This window comes from Cucurbita pepo, chromosome 1 (genome assembly GCF_057944985.1).
Source record: "Cucurbita pepo subsp. pepo isolate OVF chromosome 1, ASM5794498v1, whole genome shotgun sequence".
Classification (NCBI taxonomy): Eukaryota; Viridiplantae; Streptophyta; class Magnoliopsida; order Cucurbitales; family Cucurbitaceae; genus Cucurbita; species Cucurbita pepo.
In genome coordinates this window covers 16,654,556-16,676,038 of record NC_141798.1, presented here as the reverse complement: position 1 = coordinate 16,676,038, position 21,483 = coordinate 16,654,556, and the positions used below count along the sequence as shown (strand labels likewise).

Genomic DNA, 21,483 nt, shown 5'->3' with positions numbered 1-21,483 from the left:
CGAGCAGCCCACTAAAGCCGACCACTTTTTGCTTCTTTTGTAAAGCCGCGGCACCGCCCATTTCCCCTCCGTCCACGCTGGAATAATCTTACGCCAATAACTAAAAGTATGACACGTACGCTTCTTTTTTTAATGTTTTGTGAAATGACTATAATGCCCTTCCCTTGTAATTTTATGCTAAAACTCAAATCAAATTATTTCTATTTTTTTTTTAAATTCAAACCATAAAATATTTTAGTTAGAATTATTCGACTTATTTACTTAAATTTTATTTTTTTAATAAAAATAAAATATTTATTTATTTATTTGAATTCAAATTTACAATTCAATATATTTTGAAAAATTATTTTTAAATGTGATATCGGAAAATAATTCTAAAATTAAAATAAATATGGGTATAAATAATTATGTTACAAAAGTAAAAAAAAAAATATTATTTTAAGAAATTGTGGGCTAATAATAATAAATAAATAAATAAATATTTATAATAATTTGTGAATTATTTTAAAATTATTTTAAAATTATTTTAAAAACTATTTATTGAAACTAATACTTTTTGTATTTGTATTATTATATTACTATGGCCTAACGGATGAGCATGAGTTGAATTGGTTGAAGCACAAGAACAAGAAGAACAACAACTAATCAAGTCGCGTTCCCATGATTTCATAATCTGACCACAAAAGGGCCCCGCAATCGCCAAACTATTTCCTCTGCCATCGTAAGCTTTCAAATTTTATCTCATAAAATCATCATAGTCTTTGCAAGCCCACCGACTGTTCTCCCAAAGCATGCTGAATTAGACCAAGAATCTTTTGGTTCTCTTTGGTTTTCACGATTCTTCTTCCTCTATGACTTTTCTCTGATGTATGATTTTCCCACAAGGTTGCTGGGTTTCTTCTAGAGATTGAAATTCCCCTGTTTTTTTTTTTTTTTTAAGAGGAGGGAAATCGTTGAATCAGACCCAGTTTGGAAGATGGTTCAGAGAACGGCGGTGGGCAAATTTGGAGTTCAAATTGATGGTGTTAAATCGGAGAAGAGAGTTGCGAGCTTCAAACCCAGTTCTTCTGGTTGTTCTTCTTCTTCTTCTTCTCAGAACCCAGATGGTAAAAACAGAGCAGCTGATTTGAAGATGAAGATGAAGAAATCACGAGCTATTCAGCTTTCGGATTTCGAGAGCTTAGCTTCATCGCCGATTAGAAAGAACGTAACGCTGCCTGGTAAGCCGCCGCCGCCGCCATCGACTGTTCGTTCTAATGTTTTGGAAATCAAACAGAAGAAGAATCAGCAGCCATCTCCGATTAGAACCAGCGGTGGCTCGCCCAATTACATGAAATCCACGAGCTGTTTCGATGCGAGGAAAGAGGTTTCTCAGGTGAGTTCTCGGAAATCTCGAATTTGTAGTGATAGTAAGAAACCCGGAAGGAGGAATTTAGAGAACTCTGTTCATGTGTCTGTTACTGGCTTTAAGCCCACCAAGTGTTTGACAAAATGCCCCAGTGTAAAACTGGCTAGGACTTTAACGAAGACGGCGAGCTTCAAGAAGGCTTCTAAGGGGGCTCTGTGTGCTGACATGAATTCGCACAGAGCTACCTGTTCTTCGACTCTCAAGGACACTAAGTTTCCAGCATACCTCACGCTGAGCCCTGGTGCAACCGAGTCTGAAGGAACTTCAACCATGAAAGTCTGTCCTTATACTTACTGCTCGCTTAATGGCCATAGACATGCTCCCCTGCCTCCCTTGAAGTGCTACTTGTCTGCTAGGAGACGTTCGTTGAAGACTCAGAAGAATCTGAAAGTTGAGCCATCTGGTTGTGGGGTGCAAGGGGATGGTGCTGCTGGTGGGAAAATGGTAGAGGCTTTGGTAAACGATGGTGGGTTGAGTTTTTTCATTGAAATTTTTGCTGAAAATGAGGTTGATGGTGCTGCTGGTGCTTCTTCTTCTACTGTGGATGATAAAGCCGAGTCGAGTAATGAAGACAATAGGAAACCAGTTGCAGTTAACATCTCTGATGAATCCATGGACTTACATGGGGATGATTATGAGGATGATGCTGGTTCGTCGGGGACCGAGATCGAAGAGTGGGAGGAGCAGCAGTTTTTGAGCATGGAAAGGGATGGTTTGGATGAACTTGAAGATAGATCAAACGTCGAAAATGGGGGTTTATCAGAAGAGTCCCGTTTGCATAATGAAGAACTCATTGGATCTGATGCTGTTGTCAAAGATGGTAAAGGGGTGTTTTTCGAAACTGAGAAAGAATTCAATGAAAAGAGTGGAAACTTTGAAGAACAGTTCTATATGGAGGATTTCGAGTTGAATCGCCATCCGGATTGGGAGGTGGAAGAGGCTAGCCAAGTGTCTGAGAGCTTAAGTTTTGATCAACTTTCTTATTTAGAGTATGCATTTGATGATATGGATGCTACACAAGCTGGTATTGATCGAGCTGAAACTGAATATTTAGATTTGATTCCGAGTTCTCAATTGGAAGCTGAAGTTCTCAATCAAGATCTTCAAGTTGATGGGGCTGTGCTTGGCAGCACAGCCTCTAATGAACGATATGGTGGGATCTGTGAAGAAGCTTTGCAGTTTGATAGCCATCTTCCCGACCATGATTGTGTCCTGCAAGAGGATTCACTCGATGCTGATACCGATATCGAAAATGGGAAACAACTTGATGATGCTGCAAACCATGGAGAAGAGGTATCTGAGGATGAAAATTATAGTGAAGAAAGACAATGGCAAGATATCTCTGCTACTGGAAACATGAATTCAGTTGCTGAACAAGATGAAGAGACTTCTTTGAATGATAATCGCGTCGTGATGGTCGAAAGTGTGGAAGGCAAAGATCTAGCAGATTCATCGGTAAACGCAGCTAAGTCGCCCCGTCCTGCAATGAATTCCAGCCAAGAACTGGATCTCTTTGGCAAGAATTGGGAATTGAACATAAACTACAAGAAACATGGAGATGAATCAGAAGATCCAAGGAGCTTCAATCCACAAGAACCGAATTACTTGCCGTTGGCGCCAGACCCGGAAGCAGAAAAGGTAGATCTCAAGCATCAGCTAATGGATGACAGGAAAAATGCAGAAGAATGGATGCTTGATTATGCACTCCAACGAACCGTCACGAAACTCACACCAGCTAAGAAGAAAAAGGTGGCACTTCTGGTCGAGGCGTTCGAATCAGTCATGCCGACCACATCCAGATACGAACCCCATATCCAAAATAACGCTTCTGGAGCTTTTAGTCCAGAAAAACGCATCCAAGCTTGTTTCTAATGGTAGCAGCAGAGGTAAACCTCCAAACACCATCTCATCAAGTTCATTTTCTCTAACTTGTTTAACCACTGAAAACCTCAAAAAGAGGAGAAAATTGCTAGCCTGTATAGGATGTTAGAAAATTCTCATAGGAGCATGAAAAATACTGAACCATGATAGAAAATGCTCGGTGTCGAGACATCGAGTATCGTCGACGTCCTTACGTTGAAGGATGAGTGGCAGGGAGATGATCTTTGCTTGAGAGTCTATCATTCTGTGTGTTTTTCAATAGTGTGTCTGTTGGTGTCAGTTTGTTCAAAGGTTATGTAAATTATGTGTGGTTGTGATGAAGGTGTATTATCAAAACCTTCAAACTCTTCTAATCTCATGATCCTTTTTTTCTTTTGTTATTTTTTAATGCAATTCTCTTCTGCTATAGCTTTGTAATAGTGGCATTGAGAAGTTACTTTCAATTAAGAATAGATTGGTGATAGATTTGTTGTTCTCATGGTTGGGTTTTCTACGAATTTGAGCTTCGTTTCTATTTGGTTTTTAAGTTTTCGAGACGAACACTTTAGATCCTTAAGATTCGAGCTTCCTATCTCGACTGCCTATCCAACCTTTAGACTCTTATTCATGGTGGTGTGTTTCGAGTAGGATGGATATGTTCCCATCCTAGCAGTCAAACTCCTTCCTGACTCGGCTTGTAATGACCCAGATCCACCGCTAGTAGATATTGTCCTCTTTGGCTTTCCCTCGAGGCTTTAAAACTCGTAGGTTGGTGGTTTGTTCTCCTCCCCAACCAATGTGAGACATCACAATCTACCCTCCTTTGGAGCCAGCATCCTCGCTGGCACTATTTTCTTCCTCCAATCGATGTGGGACCGCCCCCAAATTCACCTCCTTTTGGGGTCAGCGTTCTTACTGGCACACCGCCTCGTGTCTATCCCCCTTCATGGAACAGCGAGAAGGCTGACACATCGTCTGATGTCTGGCTCTGATACCATTTGTAACGGCCCAGATCCACCGCTAGCAGATATTGTTCTCTTTGGGCATTGTGATGTCTCACATTGATTGGGGAGGAGAACAAACCACCATTTATAAGGGTGTGGAAACCTTCCCCTAGTAGACGCGTTTTAAAGCCTTGAGGGAAAGTCCAAATAGGACAATTTCTGCTAACGGTGGGCTTGGGCCGTTACACGGCTCGCTTGCCTTTGAAATTGGAATGTCTTTCTCGAAATAGAATAGAGGAGTCCTTGAGGAATCGACAAGTTTGAAGTGGGATGTGAAATGTGATGGGTGATGACTCGTGATTCTCTGTTGAATAGGGGAGTCAGTTCATAATCATAACGTGGGGTACGTTCTTTTTCTTCTTTCAAACCTAGGCGTCACGAGACCCGCTCGAATCCAGCTAGGTTCTTTTTTTCATGCCCCCTTTCCCAACAATTGTACCTTGTGTGAGGACTTGATTGTGTCGTAACTCTCTCATTCATATTAGGTTGCTCGTTAGATGAACTGTATTGCTTATATTGGAGATCGACGGCTTCAATTCAACTCTAATAGTTTAGATGCTTAATGAAACCTTAAAAAACATGAGCTAAAAAGAATCAATCGATAATAATTTAGTTTTGATTTTTTTGATAATTGTTCTTGTTTTCTCGTAATTACCTAAATTTGAATTTAGGTTGGTTTTTCAAAACACGTGTAAAATGTAAGAAAAAAACCGAACCGTAACAAACGATAAACGAGAAACGATTCATCATCGAGTAAGTGAGGTATCCGAAACAAATTTAGTTTAAAAACAGATTAAAATTAATTAAAATGAAAAAAAATGATGAAAGCAAAATACCTAAATATGCTTAAAAGAACACTATACTGTTAGAAACAAGAACACTGTTCGTTTCTCTCCACCTCATATTCCTTCTTCATCTTCATCTTCATCTTCCTTATAAGCCTGTAAAAACCAGGTTTCCATAGCCATAGCTTTCAAGCTTCGAAGAAACAGCCCAATTCGAAAAAATGGCTTCGAATTTCACTATTTACCAGGAGATTATGACCGCCAATAACGGCAATTTCATCACATTGTGTATGAGTTTCCCTCCAAAGGCTAGTTCCAATGGCATTTGGGATTATGTTTCTGGTTCTTCCGATACTCTTAGGTCTTCTCCTCTGCCATTGTTGGAATGTCAGATGCTCATCATTTTTATTATCGTTACGATCCTTCATTTCTTCCTCCACGTCTTCGGCATCCCTGTTTTTGTCTCTCAAATGATTGTAAGTCTTCTTCGATGAACTTGTTTAATGTACAATTTTCACTGGATTTTAGGGTTTTGTTTATATTAGAGGATGATTTTCAAATTTTTTCCAAGAGTTAGATTCAAAAAACCGATGAATCTTGGCTTAGAATCTGATGATGGCTCATAGTTTCTTGTTTTCTGCTTCTTTTGTTGGTGCATTATTAACAGGCTGGTTTGATACTTGGATCATCATGGAAAGGATACTCAAATTCATTTGACAATTTCAAAGAGTATCTATTCCCCATTGCTTCTCAAGATATATTGGGATTGCTATCTGGATTTGGCTACACAATTTTTATATTTCTTGTTGGAGTTAGAATGGATTTAAATGCTGTTAAGAAATCAGGAAAACAACCCTTGATAGGTGGTGTTTTATCAGTAGTAATCTCTGCAATAATTGGCTCAATCGCAGCATTTAGTTTAGCAAGAGTTGATAACAGAGGTGAACTCATTAACATGGAGTTCATAGCAGCAGCCCAATCATTCACTTCATTTGCTGTTGTTCATTACCTGCTTGACCATCTCAAAATTCTGAATTCTGAAGTGGGTAGGATAGCTCTTTCTACTGCAATTGTAGCTGATCTAACTAGTTTGAGTATCTCGTTCATCGCTACCTTCATCAGAAGCGTTCAAATTCATGGCGTTTTGAAAGCTTCTATGTCTTTCACTTCGACAATCGGGTCGATTGTTTTCGTCCTGTTCATCTTTCGACCTGCAATGCTTTGGATTGCTAGATCCACACCAAATGGTAGGCCTGTGAATGATGTATACATAGGCATCATTGTTCTTTTGGTATTTGTATCAGTTTCAACTCATATCACTATAGGACGATCTGCTTATTCTGCTCCATTTATCTTGGGTTTGGTTGTGCCTGAAGGGCCACCATTAGGAACCAGCTTAGTGAATAGACTCGATGGCATTATTACATCGGTCTTTGTCCCACTCTTTGTCACTATTAATGTGATGAAGGCTGATCTTTCATTCCTTAGTTATAGTACAACGTTCTTGGCTCGTTCTATGATCGTGATAATAATGACTACCGTTGCGAAAATGATCGCCTCTGTTGGTACTTCTCTGTATTTCAATATGTCTTCTTATGATGCCTTGGCTTTTGGCTTCATAATGAGTAGCAAAGGCATCGTAGAGCTTGTGGGCAGCTCTTTCTTTTATGACAGCAAGGTAAGGCATGGCTTTAAATGATATAGCATTTGATATCTCTGATTTAGGAACAAAAATGAAGTAAATTTTGATCTGTTTGGTGTAAAAATTTGCAGGCCTTGACTGGTCAGACTTATTCAGTGATGGTTATTGATATCTTGTTCTTCTCAACACTGGTGCCTATGCTTGTGAAATATGTATATAATCCTTCAAGGAAGTATACTCATTATAAGAGAAAAAACATTCTCAATTTGAAGCTTGACGCTGAGTTGAGAATATTAGGATGTTTTCATACACAAGAGGATGTTTCTGTTTTGCTTAATCTTCTTCATGCTTTGTACCCGACCGAGGAGTCTCCTGTTTTGTTGTATACGCTCCACCTTGTCGAGTTGGTCGGTCGATCCTCCCCGGTTTTCATTTCACATGAGCTTCATGAACAAAATGGTTCATCTGAAGAGATGATATCAGATAATATACTTCAAATGCTTCGAAAGTATGGAAGGAGTAACGTTGTTTCGATCGAAGCATTCACAGCGATTGTCCCGAAGAGACTAATGCACGACGACATATGCACCGTAGCAATTAACAAACTTACTTCCCTTGTAATCCTTCCATTTCACCGAAGATGGACACGAGAAGGAATTGTGGAATCAGAGGATAACGCTATAAGGGCGTTAAATTGTCATGTTCTTGAGTTAGCACCGTGTTCGGTGGGAATCCTCATCGACCGTGGCTATCTTTCGAGTTACCATTCATTTGAACATTCAAATACTTCGTTATTACAGGTTGCAATGGTTTTCATTGGTGGTCAAGACGATAGGGAAGCGTTTTCTTTGGCTAGACGTATGATTAAAGAGATGAACACAGCTCAACTCACAGTGATACGCCTACTTGCTGAAGATGACAGCATTAGCCATTGGGAAACGGTTCTTGACACCGAGCTGCTTAACGATGTACGGTATAGCTTTGTCGGGGGAAAAGCGGTTAGGTACGTGGAAATGCAAGCTGATGAAGGGTCAAATACAGCAGCAATAATAAGAAGTATTGGTGATTCATATGATCTTGTAATAGTTGGAAGAAGAGGTGGGGTTGAATCTCCACAGACATCAGGTTTAATGGAATGGAATGAGTTTCCTGAGCTTGGAATCATTGGTGACATGCTTGCCTCTGCTGATTTCCATTGTAAAGCCTCCACTTTGGTGATTCAGCAACAACAACAATGCTCTTTTTACGGGCAATGATACTCATTGCTTCCATTCTTATTTCTTGTGCTGTTCTTTTGTTGTATCATAGTTTTGGTTGTAACATATCTGTTCTTTTTACCCTCTGTAAATTGTAGTTTTCGAGCCCTCGCCTTCGACGTTAATCCATTTTCATTTTTCTCATATACGCTCGCCTTTTTTGGGCTATCTTATGGTTCTTCGAGGATCATTTTACGCTCGGCTTTCTTCTTCATTTTCAAAAGATGTGTCTTTCTGTGAGATCCACATCAGTTGGAGAGGGAAACGAAACATTCTTTATAAAGGTGTGGAAACTTCTCTATAGTAAACACGTTATAAAACCGTGATGCTAACGACGATATGTAACTGGCCAAAGCAGATAATATCCGCTAGCGGTGGACTTGGGCTGTTACAAATGGTATTAGAGTCAGACACCGAGTGGTGTGTCAGCGAGGATGCTGAGGTAAGGGAGATGGATTGTGAGACCCCACATTGGTTGGAGAGGCTGAGACGAAGTATTCATTATAAGGGTGTGGAAACCTCTATTTAGTAGACGCGTTTTAAAACGAGGTTGACGGTGATATATAATGAGCCAAAGTGGACAATATCTACTAGCGGTGGGTTTGGGCTGTTACACTTTCAAAATCAAGGCGGCAAGCCGTGTTCTTCTTAAACTATAAAGAATAACTAGAGCTTAACTTTTGACTCAAAATATGACATTATTGGAGATTTTGTATCATAACATGAACACTTGCAATTAAGACGGAGTAGTAGATTGTGGATCGAAGAGGCAAGTCAATCAGTAAACTTCTATTGATGAGAGATTCGACTAGAGGGACTCCTAACAACAAACTTGTAAAAGGGTCCTATGGAGATGCACGAGTTGTCAAGTAGATCGACCCAACAATGATAGGCTAGAAGGATAGGCTCGTTCGACTAATTAGTGATATCTGGCCCTAACTAAGATAGAGATGCCCTTAAAATCCTCGACAAATAGATCAAAGAATCGAATTCCTACTCCCACGTTTTGTTGAACTCAAAACAATAACGACAATAATAATGCATACAACATGCAAAATGCACGAGGTTCACATAAAAGAAGCTTGAGTCATTATTAATAATACAATAAGTAACATACGTGATCTTCGTGCAACACATCATACACATTTTGTACATATTCACATAATAATATAACATTTTCTCGACACACAAATCTCAACCTAGCTTTACATGCTCTAGTACTAAAGCCCGAGCTTTGCTTGTACAGTTTCATTAGCCCCGACCTAGATACAAGCACGTTGAGCTTTTCAGCGAGAAGCAAGAAAATTGAGAGGACAAAGAAAAAAAAAAAAAGCAAGTTAGTCAGCTACAAACTCAACAAATGAATTTGTTATCTCGGAGATCCTTTGCCCGATCTACAAGTACCCAAGGGAATTAACGCTCGATATTTCATACACCTTCAAACGTTAAAGGCGTCATCTAATTTTTCTGATCCCTATATATATATTTTTACGATCTAAGTTTTTCTCTTTAAAAATAATATATAAAACTAATAGTAAGGGTCGGGATTAGGATAAACATTTTCCATTCCTCGTAATCAAGGGTACATTTGAAATTTTTAAAAGTTAAGGGATATAAATGCAACTTTTTAACCAAATTTATGATTTTAACAAAGTAATTGCCCAAAATAAGTTTAAAATCATAACTATGAAATTAAAGAATAAATGAGTAATTATAAATAAATAAATAAATAATAATAATAATAAAAACTGTTGATTGGTTAATTAAGAGGGCATAATTGGAAAAACCAAAGCTTGGGCACAACATAGGAACAATAAAATTAAGGTAGTTACATGTCAATTAGACAGCTACCCTCCTAAGTATTGTCAACTTAACAATGTTAATTATAAGTTAATTACAAGTTAATGATGAAACCTAAACCCTAATCCCATTCAATTTAATATTTACATTTATTTATTTATTTATTTATTTTTAAACAAATAAAAAACAAACAAAAAAAAGTAATCTTCTTAAAAAAAAAAAAAAATACAATTTTGTGGACATATATATATATATACTCTCTGAAGCGTAGATATTGTCTAGGTCCGTTACGTATCATCATCAACCTCACTGTTTTAAAACATGTATGTTACGGAGAGGTTTCCACACTTTTATAAAAAAAAAAAAATATTTCATTTTCCTCCCCAACCAATATCAAATCTCACAATCTACTCTCCTTCAGGGCCTAACGTCTTCATTGGAACACCGCTCGATGCCTAGCTTTGATACCATTTGTAATAGTTTAAATTCACCGCTAGTAAATATTATCCGCTTTGGCTCGATACGTATCGCCATCAGCCTCACAATTTTAAAACCCATCTGCTACGGGAGAAGTTTCCACACCCTTATAAAAATGTATTCCCATCTCCAACCAGAGTAGGATCTCATACATACATACATACATACATACATGCATGCATGCATACATAAAAAAGAAGTTTCCACGCCCTCATAAAAATTTATTCCCATCTCCCACCGAAGTAGGATCTCATACATACATGTACATATACATATATATATACATACACATACATATACATATATATATACACATACATATACATATATATATATATACATATATATATATATACATACATACATATATATATATACATACATACATACATATATATACATACATACATACATATATATATATATATATATATATATATATATATATATATATATATACATACATACATACATATATATATATATATATACATACATACATATATATATATATATAACTAAAAATTTAACTTTGTTGAATCATTATAACAAAATAACTAATATAAGACTTTTAAAAATTATAAAAATAAATAAAATTTGTAATTAAACTCAAACCACAAAAATAAAAATAATAATTGAATATATATATATATATAAAAAAAAAAAACAAACAAAAAAAGTGTATATTTAGGCTTCCAAAAGTGGCCTTTTTATTTCTTTGATTAAAAGCCACCTTTTCCCTCCACCTCTTATTCATTTCTTTCACATGGAGGCCTTACCCAAACTTAGTTTCTTTTCCAAACTTCTCTTCCTCCTCTCGTTCTTCTCGCTATCTTCGTCTTTGTCCTCGTCGACGTCGTCGTTGCTGCATCCGTCGATCGCCGACTCTGCAAAGCTGCATCGTAATTACACCGCTATATCAAATTTCCGACTACTCAACCGAAGAAAACTGTTGGATTGTCCACATATAATAAACCCTTCTGTGAAACTCACGGTCGTCTCTGCTTCAGAGAGCCTGTTGAATGAAGAGTTCATCAATGTCACGGTTAGCGGAGTTTCGATTCCGTCGATAGAGCATTGGGTTGCTATGATCACGCCTTCAAACTCCAAGTACGTCGGGATCTATAATTTTTTTGTGTTTTGCATTTTAGTCCTTGGATTATGATGTATTTATATTGTTGGTTGATGAACAGTGTTGATTCTTGTCCATTGAATGAAGGGCTTTATCTCCAAACAGGTGATTTAAGCAGCCATCCTCTACTTTGCCATTATCCTGTCAAGGTAAGCTTGGTTCATTATAAATTTTTATTTTCTTTTATTAATAAATAATTTGTTTATATTAATTAATTAATTGAGGGACTAAATTGCAATTTTTTTTTAAAATTTGAGATCAAATTCAAATTTTAATTTCATGTTTCAAGTATGACTTAACTTCCTTTCAACGGTCTGTTTGGTCATGGAGATAGAGGAGACAAGAAGTGGAATATTAAGTTTTTTTTTTTTAAATATATATATATATATTTATTTATTTATTTATTCTCGATAAAATATCATATTATTTAAATTTATAAAAATTTATAATTACTATTTATACCAATAAACGTGTACATTTTTTTTCAATAACACGATCATAAAAACTTCATAGTCAAGCGTGTTAGCTTGAAATAATCTTATATTAGACAATCTTTTGAGAATTTTTGTAAGATCCCATATTGATTAAAGAGAGAAACGAGTGTTAGTGAGGACGTTGGGCCCCGAAGGAGATAGATTGTGAAATTCTACATTGATTGGAGAGAAGAGCAAGTGCGAGCTAGGATGCTGGGCCCCGAATGGGGTGGATTGTGAAATTTCATATCGATTGGAGAGAGGAACGAGTGTCAACGAGGATGTTGGGCCACGAACAGGGGTGGATTGTGAGACCCCATGTCGATTGGGGAGGAGAACGAAACATTTTTTTTTTTTTTTTTTTTATAAGGGTGTGGAAATCTCTCCCAAATAGACGCGTTTTAAAAACTTTGAGGGAAAACCCAAAGAGAACAATATCGAGTAGTGGTGGGGTTGGGCTGTTACAATTTTATTATAAAGTATATGAGTGACGATAAAACATGCAGATAGAACACGTGTTGATATGTGGGAATAGTTTAATATGTAGCATGGTAGAATGTCGGGATCATACAATAATGAATATGAAATTGAAATAGAATCACTTTAAAGATAAATAGGTAACGTGGTCTCGGTCGTAAATTTAAATTTTAAATTATTATTATTATTATTATTATTTTGGTATTTTGGCAGGCAGCGTATTTAAGAAGTGATCCAGATTACTTGAGGTGCAAGAAGAGTGAGTGCAGAGTGAGATCGGGAGGCAGGTGCTTACAAAAGACATGTAATGCCACGCTGTCATTCCACGTCATCAACTTCAGAACCGACGTGGAATTCGCCCTGTTTGGCGGCGGGTTTGCCACTCCTTGTCTTCTTCTCAGATCACAGCCTCGCACCTTCCAGAATCCCAACGCTCCGTTGTACGGACTCCTCTCTGCCACTGACTCAACTGGAACCTCTGTGAGTGCCCAAATCTTTTTTTATTTTTTTATTTTTCTTTCTATTTTTTAAAATATTATCATTTCTATTTAATCCTACAAATTTTAATTTTAATTTTTTTTTTCGGTTTAGAGGGGGTTGAATTTTTAAAAATTGAAAATTTGGTTCCCGTGATGAGTTGACATTTTTTTGGTCGGGTCAACCCAACCAACCAAAAATAGGGTTACCATCCAATTCGTTCTATTTGTAGGTTGATTTTTTGTTGGACAAGTCAACCCAAAAAAAAAAAAAAAAAATTACAATTCAATCCTATTCTATCTTACCCGTCTTACTTTAAAAAAAAATTAAGAATATTTAATATTTATAATTTATAGGTGACGTGTAAATTTGAATTTCACGAGATTTTTTAGTTATTAATGGATAAATATGATTTTTTAAAATAATTATAAAAAAAATGTAATAACCCAAGTCCACCGCTAACAAATATTGTTCGTTTTGACCCATTACGTATTGTCGTTAGCCTCAACTCAGACAACTCAATCCAACCCAACCCAACTCGAAAATAGAGGTTGGGTTGGGTTGCAAACTCTGTCACCAACCAAACCCAACCCATTCCACCCGAAATCTCAAGGTAGTCCAAACAACCCAACCCAACCCGCATACACCCATAAGTCAAATTACAGAATCTAGTAAACAAATTTCAAATAGGTTTACGTGTTTGGTAGGCGAGAAAGTAACGAGGTCAAATTACACAATTTCACTCGTTTTCTTATCTGATTATTTTTATACGTCGAACTCATATAATTTATTTAAAAAAAAAAATAGAATTATTTAAGAAAAGAAAAAGAAAGTTGATTAAATTAATATTATGAATTTTCAGATGAGATTAAGTTGGGTTAGTGGAGACAAAAATCCCCAACAACTCAAATATGGTCAACATGGAACAACACAAACCTCTCATGTTTCTTCTTTCTCCCAAAATGATATGTGCAGTAAGCCCTTTTATTTATTTTATTTATTTTTTTTATTTTTCATTGGTAATATTACAATATTTAATATAATATATATATATATATATATATATATATACACATATAGATACACCATCAATTCAAAGCCCAGCAAAGGACTTTGGATGGCATGACCCTGGCTTCATTCACTCTGCTGTCATGACACAACTTCAGCCTTCTACCACCTTTTCCTACAAATACGGAAGGTATCTTTAAACTCTAAACCCTAAACCCTAAACCCTAAACCCTAAATTTACTGATTCTTCTCCGTTTTAACTCGTAGTGATCAAGTTGGTTGGAGCGACGAGGTAACGTTCACGACACCACCAGCCGGTGGAGACGAAAAGGATTTCCACTTTCTAGCATTTGGAGACATGGGAAAGGCTCCTCTCGATTCGTCCTCAGTTGAGCATTATATTCAGGTAAGCTCAACTAAATTTTACGTAAAGTTTATAGACTAAAATAGAATACTAAAGAGCGTATGCATGTTTGGGAATGATAGCCAGGGTCGATCTCGGTAGTGAATGGGATGACCGAGGAAGTAGAATCCGGGAAAGTCGATGCCGTGTTTCACATTGGAGATATCAGCTATGCAACAGGGTTCTTAGTTGAATGGGATTTTTTTCTTCATCTCATCAAACCCATTGCTTCTCGTGTGGCTTACATGACAGCTATTGGGAACCACGAGAGGTATCATTATTATTATTAATACTCAAACGATGGTAGATATTGTCCACTTTGAGCTTAAGTTCTCTTGACTTTGCTTCTAATGGAGATGTATTTCTTTACTTATAAACCCGTGATCATTCTTTAAATTAGCCAATGTGGGACTCTCTCCCAACAATCCTCCCCTCGAACAAAGTACACCATAAAGCCTCCCCTGAGAATTATAGAACTCTCGAACAAAGTACACCTTCGTTCGACGTGACTAATTTAAGGGCATGGCTCTGATACTATGTTAGGAATCACGGATCTCCACAGTAGTATGATATTGTCCACTTTGAGCATAAGCTTTCGTGGCTTTGCTTTGGGCTTCCTGAAAAGGCTTCATATATACTGTATTCCTTACTTATAAAACCATGATCATTTCTTAAATTAGTCAACGTGGGACTCCCTCCTAACAATCCTCAGCATTGGGAACCACGAGAGATATCATTATTACTCAAACGAACAAAGTCCTAAACTTTTATGATGTTTTTGATGATATTAAGGTTTGAATTCCTAAACTTTTATGATGTTTTTGATGATATTAAGGTTTGAATTCCTAAACTTCTATGATGTTTTTGATGATATTAAGGTTTGAATTTGAAGGGACTATGATAAATCAGGGTCAGTTTATAGGCTGCCAGATTCAGGAGGTGAATGTGGAGTTCCTTATGAAACATATTTTCAAATGCCAACTTTTGGTAAAGATCAGCCTTGGTATTCCATTGAAATGGCTTCTGTTCATTTCACTGTTGTTTCTACTGAGCATCCGTTTACTCCCGGCTCACCGCAGGTGATTTCTCGACGTTCCCGTTATAAATTTTGAAAACATATTCTCGTTCTATTATTTATTAGTGATGAGGGTTCGTTTTAAGATTTATTGAAACTATAAAAACTAAATTTGTTTGAAGTTTGAGTAATGGAGTAGATGAATGAACTTAGAGTGAAACCGAACGAGAGTGGTTCTGAGGATACGATGGTTAAAAAATGCTTAAAAAACTGAGTGTTTCTATCTATACTGACATGGTGTACCTTTATTTTCGGTGGGTCAATCATAAAAACTCGAAAGTTTCGTGTTTAGCTTGGAGTAATGCTATGTTGGGTGATGTAAGTGAGGACAAAACATCATTAAAAACGATTTGTGTGTATCTATAAGGATAGTCTCTGCTCTTAGGAGCAATTCAGGGCTACTCTGGTGCTAAAAATTTCAAATTTTGATTCAAATTCTGCATGAAACGTTTAGTCTAATTTTTGACGAAATAGTTCTTTAATGATGGTAACAATCTGGATCAATAGTTCATAACCAAACAATTAACTTATTTCTTTTTGTTTGAGTAGTACGAATGGATGAAAAAGGACATGGCCTCAATAAACAGGTCAAGAACACCATGGCTCGTTTTTACCGGGTAAGTTTCGGTCTTTACAATTTACAATTTAGTCTCGAAAACGGGTTAAGATATGCTCGACGTGGACGTTTTGAGAGACTATTAATGTTATGAAAATGCAGGCATAGGCCTATGTACTCTTCCATACGTGGATTTATTCCTAGTGTTGACCCAAACTTTGTTGCAGCTGTTGAGCCACTTCTCCTCCAAAATAAGGTTTCCCCTTCTCTACACAAAAAATATTTGTTAATATGTCATTTATTAGAAGAAAAAAGCAGTAAATATACACTTTTTTTTTCGAAAAATATGTATGATTGACATTAAAACGGTGTATAAATCGAGATCTTATATTGCAGGTTGATTTGGTGTTGTTTGGACATGTTCATAACTACGAGAGAACATGTTCCGTCTTTAACAACGTTTGCAGAGGAATGCCCTTTAAGGATACTAATGGGATTGATACGTACGACCACAACAACTATACTGCTCCCGTGCACGCAGTCATCGGCATGGCTGGGTTTAGTCTCGACGAGTTCCACACTTTCGTACGTTCATGATCTCCCTAACAACTAAACTAGATTATTAAGATCTCGTTTGATAACTATTTGATTTTTGAAAACCGTGCTTCATTTCTAATCATTTTTCTACGATGGGTTCATATTTGAGCAGATCTATATACGGAATTAGCGTTTATAAGCTTAGTTTTCAAAACCCAAAAGTCTAAATGGTTATCAAACGGGATTTAAACGACCAAAACTAACGTTCTTATGAAAATGGATCTTTTTTGAAATGATGCAGGCAGAGAGATGGAGTTTGGCTAGGGTTGCTAAGTTTGGTTATCTTAGGGGCCATGCAACAAAGGAGAAGTTAAGCTTAGAGGTTAGTATTCTATATTTAAGTGTTTTGAACAGATTCAAAACATTAGATAATTCAAAATGTTATGACTTAGTTCTGTTCTGCCTTGTAAATTTATGCAGATGGTGAATGCTGTCACAAGAGCAGTAGAGGACAGTTTCAGCATAATAAAAGCTCCAATTCAATAGCCAAATCATGAGTTCCTTAAGTTTATGGTGCTAGCCATAGCCATAGCCATAGCCATAGCCAAACCTTGGCTAAACCTGTATGATCGCTAAACTAAGAAACTTTTTCTCGATGACCCATATGAAAAAGTCAAGAAATTATATTATTCAAGTGATGCTCACATCGATAATGGTTAAGATCCTTCTAAGTGTGTGAAAATCTCTCCCTAATAGACACGTTTCTCTAAAGGGGTGGATTGTAAGATCTCACTAAAGATGTAGAAACCTCTCCCCTAGTAGACGCATTTTAAAATCATGAGGTTGACCGTGATAAGTAACGGGCTAAAGTGAACAATACCTACTAGTGGTGACTTCGGGCTGTTACAAATGGTATCAAAACTAGATACCAGGCGATGTGTCAGCGAGAACGCTGACGCTAACACCCAAGGGGATGGATTGTGAGATCTCACTAAGGGTGTGAAAACCTCTACCTAGTAGACGTGTTTCTCCCAGGGGTGAATTGTGAGATCCCACCAAAGGTGTGAAAACCTCTCCCTAGTAGATGCGTTTTAAAATCGTGAGAATAGACTAAAGCGAATAATATCTACTAGCAGTGACCTTAAGCTATTACAATAATGTTTCTATTTCTCTAGAATAATCGTCCAAGAAACAACCCTTTAGGAACTTAATAATCAGTGCTCAAAATGGGACTAAATTTATGGTTTAACCTCTACTTTTCTTATCATCCCATTTCAGTCATCAAGAATTCCATCAGAACTAAGAGAATATACTTCAGATGACATACCTACTTAGTAGTTAGTAGTAAAATACAAATTTAAGTCATGAAAGAAGAGAATGAAAGGACTCATGAATAGAAACAACTCTTTATTGAAGTAAGTGATATTGTGGAGGGCCAGAAAGAACCCCAACTCTATACAGAAAGAAAACAACCCCTTGACAATTTGATACATGTAACTAACTTGTGATCTTATATAATGCAAAAGTGATTTGATAAAAGACCTATGACAGACAATTTTCAACTAAATTATACTCGTCTTAAAGAAACTTGCATGACTTGTGTGACAAGACGATTCAACTCATTCCGTGCGGTTGCTGCAGCTGCAATTGATATTCAGTTTGCATCACTTCTAACAAGGCTAGTGAATGTCTACTAATATGGAAGAAAACTCATTCAGTGAAAACTAAACGAACCGTTTTGACGATAACTTTTCTCGTTCTAATGGCTTGCTGCCCTTGCAGTCTCATCTTTTTTTCAACGAGGCTGGTGAATGAACCTTGGAGCGTGCTTCGGGCTCACGCACTTGGCTGGCTTCTCATTGAACTTTGCAGGACTAACTGGAGACTTTGGACCATTCTTCTTCGGAGAATTCTGAATGATTAGATCCTCCAATACTTTTTTCGCAGACATTTCATTACTTGCAGCTATCAAATTCCAATTATGAAGGGGTCAGGTTCTTGTACTCAATTTATACTCCTTTAATAAACTTACAAGATGAAGGGCATACCTTTAGTGTGGTTCTTATGAGCCGTTGGTTTGACTTCAGGCTTCTGATCAGCTTCATTTGATAGAACCATAGCCTCAAACTCCATTTCTTCCAGATCAAGGAACTCTTCTGTAGCGACTACCTCATCGGAAACGCTATTGAAATCATCTTCCTGATGTTGGCTTAGCCAATAATCCCGGAACCATGGTGATGTCTTGACTAGTTCCCACCATTCTGGAGAGAAATCCTCGACGTTGCGAAAAGCAAAAGGAACGAAGATTGGAGCATTGGGGTTCAACGAAAAACTTCTTCCAGACAATAATGTCATTCTTACTCTAAATCATCCAATTCTTTCAACCAACAGCAGCTCTACAAGCCTTAACAGACCACAAACCTGGAATTTTTCGGATGCATAATACTTGATTGAGTAAACCATATGAGATATCCACCAAAGTAGAGCAGTGATTAAGCTATGCAAAGTGAGTTTAATTGATACAACTGGTTACAGAATTATACTAAAGTTCAATAGATATAAAGCTCCAAAAAACTATCAAAGAATATTATAATCTCCCTCTTAAGGGGAACTCTAAGCTTGATGAACTTCGAAGGAAAGTGTATAAATCGCAGTATAGTAAGTTCTTAATAGTTAATTAACAAACACACTTCAAAAAACAGCGTTTGATCTTTAAGTCAGTTCAGTTGCAAACGAATTAAACCTTAAAGAGATTAAATTAATCTATGGTTCTGTGAAAATTACTTCGATCTGAAGAGCTCAATCCCTATTCAATCATTCCAGAACGCAAACAAAGTTACAACACCAAAATTACAATGATCAAACAAAAAAGAAGAACAATCAAAGTGGATTCAGTTTCAACACTGACTTAAAGATCAAACGCTGTTTCTTGAAGTGTGTTTGTTAATTAACTATCAAGAACTTATATACTGCGATTGTTCTGTGAAAATTACTTCGATCTGAAGAACTCAATCCCTATTCAATCATTCCAGAACGCAAACAAAGTTACAACACCAAAATTACAATGATCAAACAAAAAAGAAGAACAATCAAAGTGGATTCAGTTTCAACACTGACTTAAAGATCAAACGCTGTTTCTTAAAGTGTGTTTGTTAATTAACTATCAAGAACTTACTATACTGCGATTGTTCTGTGAAAATTACTTCGATCTGAAGAACTCAATCCCTATTCAATCATTCCAGAACGCAAACAAAGTTACAACACCAAAATTGCAATGATCAAACAAAAAAGAAGAACAATCAAAGTGGATTCAGTTTCGACGCTGACTTAAAGATCAAACGCTGTTTTTTGAAGTGTGTTTGTTAATTAACTATCAAGAACTTATATACTGCGATTGTTCTGTGAAAGTTACTTCGATCTGAAGAACTCAATCCCTATTCAATCATTCCAGAACGCAAACAAAGTTACAACACCAAAATTGCAATGATCAAACAAAAAAGAAGAACAATCAAAGTCGGTTCAGTTTCAACACTGACTTAAAGATCAAACGCTGTTTCTTGAAGTGTGTTTGTTAATTAACTATCAAGAACTTATATACTGCGATTGTTCTGTGAAAATTACTTCGATCTGAAGAACTCAATCCCTATTCGATCATTCCAGAATGCAAACAAAGTTACAACACCAAAATTGCAATGATCAAACAAAAAAGAAGAACAATCAAAGTGGATTCAGTTTCGACGCTGACTTAAAGATCAAACGCTGTTTTTTGAAGTGTGTTTGTTAATTAACTATCAAGAACTTATATACTGCGATTGTTCTGTGAAAGTTACTTCGATCTGAAGAACTCACTCCCTATTCAATCATTCCAGAACGCAAACAAAGTTACAACACCAAAATTGCAATGATCAAACAAAAAAGAAGAACAATCAAAGTCGGTTCAGTTTCAACGCACGTATATTTGCATCAACAACGCATAATTCCAACTTCAAATTACAACAAACACTTCACAGAACATAGTAATTGAAATCAGAAACATAATCAAGAAAAATTAGAAACATTAGTTCATGTTACCGTTTACCGTGACGAAAACAGATCTCTAACGTCGTAAGAAGCAGGGGATAATGAGTGAACAATGAAATGGGAAGAAGAAGGAAGAAATGATTTGGAAGAACCGAAGCAGTAGGTTAGGGATTGCCGAAGCTGAGATTCGGAGATCGCTTTTGAACTGCTTTTTTGATAAGGCCAACAGAATCAACGGATAGATGGTGGTAAGGGGCCTTGATCGGACGGTTGAATGAGGTTAGGGGAGAGATATTTTGAGATTCGGTGTAAAGCACAAGTAATTATTGGGGGCAGCTTTTAAATAATTTCGTGTCTTATCCGTCATCTGCCAAGTGTCATCAAGGGGCCCACAAAAAAACTTCTTTTTTAAGATTTTTTTTTAATTTTATATAAGGAATTTTCCATCTTTTTATATATATATATATATATATATATATATATATTTAAAAATTAATATATAATTTACATTTTTTACCATAATTCCTTTTAAAAATGTAAAAATATTAATAAATTTAATTATATATCCAAAATATATAAACATAACTTGGTGACACCATTCAGCAAATGATATTGTCATTTGTCTTGCACGTATTTTATTTTACCGAACCAGATACTCTGTTAAATGTTTATGAAATTCACGTATCGTTCGAATTAAAAATTTAATTTTGTGTTTAATAATATAGGTTAGAAGTATATTATGTACGAAATTGAAAGTCGAGAGAGTTATTATAGACAAGAATGAGAGTCTAATAATTCATTCGATATTTTTTAAAATTTAGAATTCTGTTTAACACAACTTTGACAATTCATGAACTAAACCCCGAAATTTAACCTTTTATTTATTTTTGTATCTTGAAAACTAAAAAGAAATAAAAAAATAAAAAATTTATGAACCAAAATGAAATAATTTTTAAAAGTTTAAGAAGAAACAAAAATGACATTTAATATATTACATGTGTTAATGTCTACAAACTCGTGTAAGAATCAACACTAGTAGATATTGTCCGATTTAGCCCCTTACGTATCGTCTTATGAGAATGTGAAAACCTCT

At 36.3% G+C, this 21,483-nt stretch overlaps 4 protein-coding genes across 6 annotated transcripts; 3 read left to right on the top strand and 1 right to left on the bottom strand.

Moving 5' to 3' along the window:
• The first annotated feature begins 586 nt into the window (after positions 1-586).
• LOC111800464 (uncharacterized) lies at positions 587-3,752 on the top strand. The gene is made up of 2 exons (XM_023684173.2): positions 587-721; positions 941-3,752. Exon 2 carries the CDS (start codon positions 977-979, stop codon positions 3,278-3,280), a length of 2,304 nt encoding a protein of 767 aa, XP_023539941.2. The 5' UTR covers positions 587-721; positions 941-976; the 3' UTR covers positions 3,281-3,752.
• A 1,257-nt stretch (positions 3,753-5,009) lies between these two features.
• Positions 5,010-8,060, top strand: LOC111808471 (cation/H(+) antiporter 4). The gene is made up of 3 exons (XM_023694471.2): positions 5,010-5,533; positions 5,725-6,735; positions 6,831-8,060. The coding sequence occupies exons 1-3, from the start codon at positions 5,279-5,281 to the stop codon at positions 7,953-7,955; spliced, it is 2,391 nt and encodes a 796-aa protein (XP_023550239.2). The 5' UTR covers positions 5,010-5,278; the 3' UTR covers positions 7,956-8,060.
• Positions 8,061-10,967: 2,907 nt separating this feature from the next.
• On the top strand, positions 10,968-17,059 carry LOC111792445 (putative inactive purple acid phosphatase 27). The gene is made up of 13 exons (XM_087125139.1): positions 10,968-11,342; positions 11,426-11,513; positions 12,528-12,794; positions 13,654-13,765; positions 13,872-13,989; positions 14,067-14,205; positions 14,286-14,473; positions 15,095-15,281; positions 15,827-15,894; positions 15,996-16,089; positions 16,230-16,418; positions 16,672-16,752; positions 16,851-17,059. Exons 1-13 carry the CDS (start codon positions 10,999-11,001, stop codon positions 16,914-16,916), a joined length of 1,941 nt encoding a protein of 646 aa, XP_086981265.1. The 5' UTR covers positions 10,968-10,998; the 3' UTR covers positions 16,917-17,059.
• A 701-nt stretch (positions 17,060-17,760) lies between these two features.
• LOC111789272 (protein EARLY RESPONSIVE TO DEHYDRATION 15) lies at positions 17,761-20,598 on the bottom strand. 3 transcript variants are annotated; one of them, XR_002814308.2, is made up of 4 exons: positions 20,442-20,598; positions 18,419-18,791; positions 18,105-18,335; positions 17,761-18,011 (listed from the first exon to the last, which is right to left on the bottom strand). XR_002814308.2 is itself a non-coding variant. In XM_023669993.2 (3 exons), the coding sequence occupies exons 2-3, from the start codon at positions 18,723-18,725 to the stop codon at positions 18,166-18,168; spliced, it is 477 nt and encodes a 158-aa protein (XP_023525761.2). In that variant the 5' UTR covers positions 18,726-18,791; positions 20,442-20,598; the 3' UTR covers positions 17,761-18,165. The 3 variants fall into 3 exon arrangements, 2 of the variants coding, with proteins under 2 accessions (XP_023525761.2, XP_023525772.2); XM_023669993.2 differs by having other exon boundaries at positions 17,761-18,335; XM_023670004.2 differs by having other exon boundaries at positions 17,761-18,335; positions 20,449-20,597.
• Between the last annotated feature and the right edge of the window lie 885 nt (positions 20,599-21,483).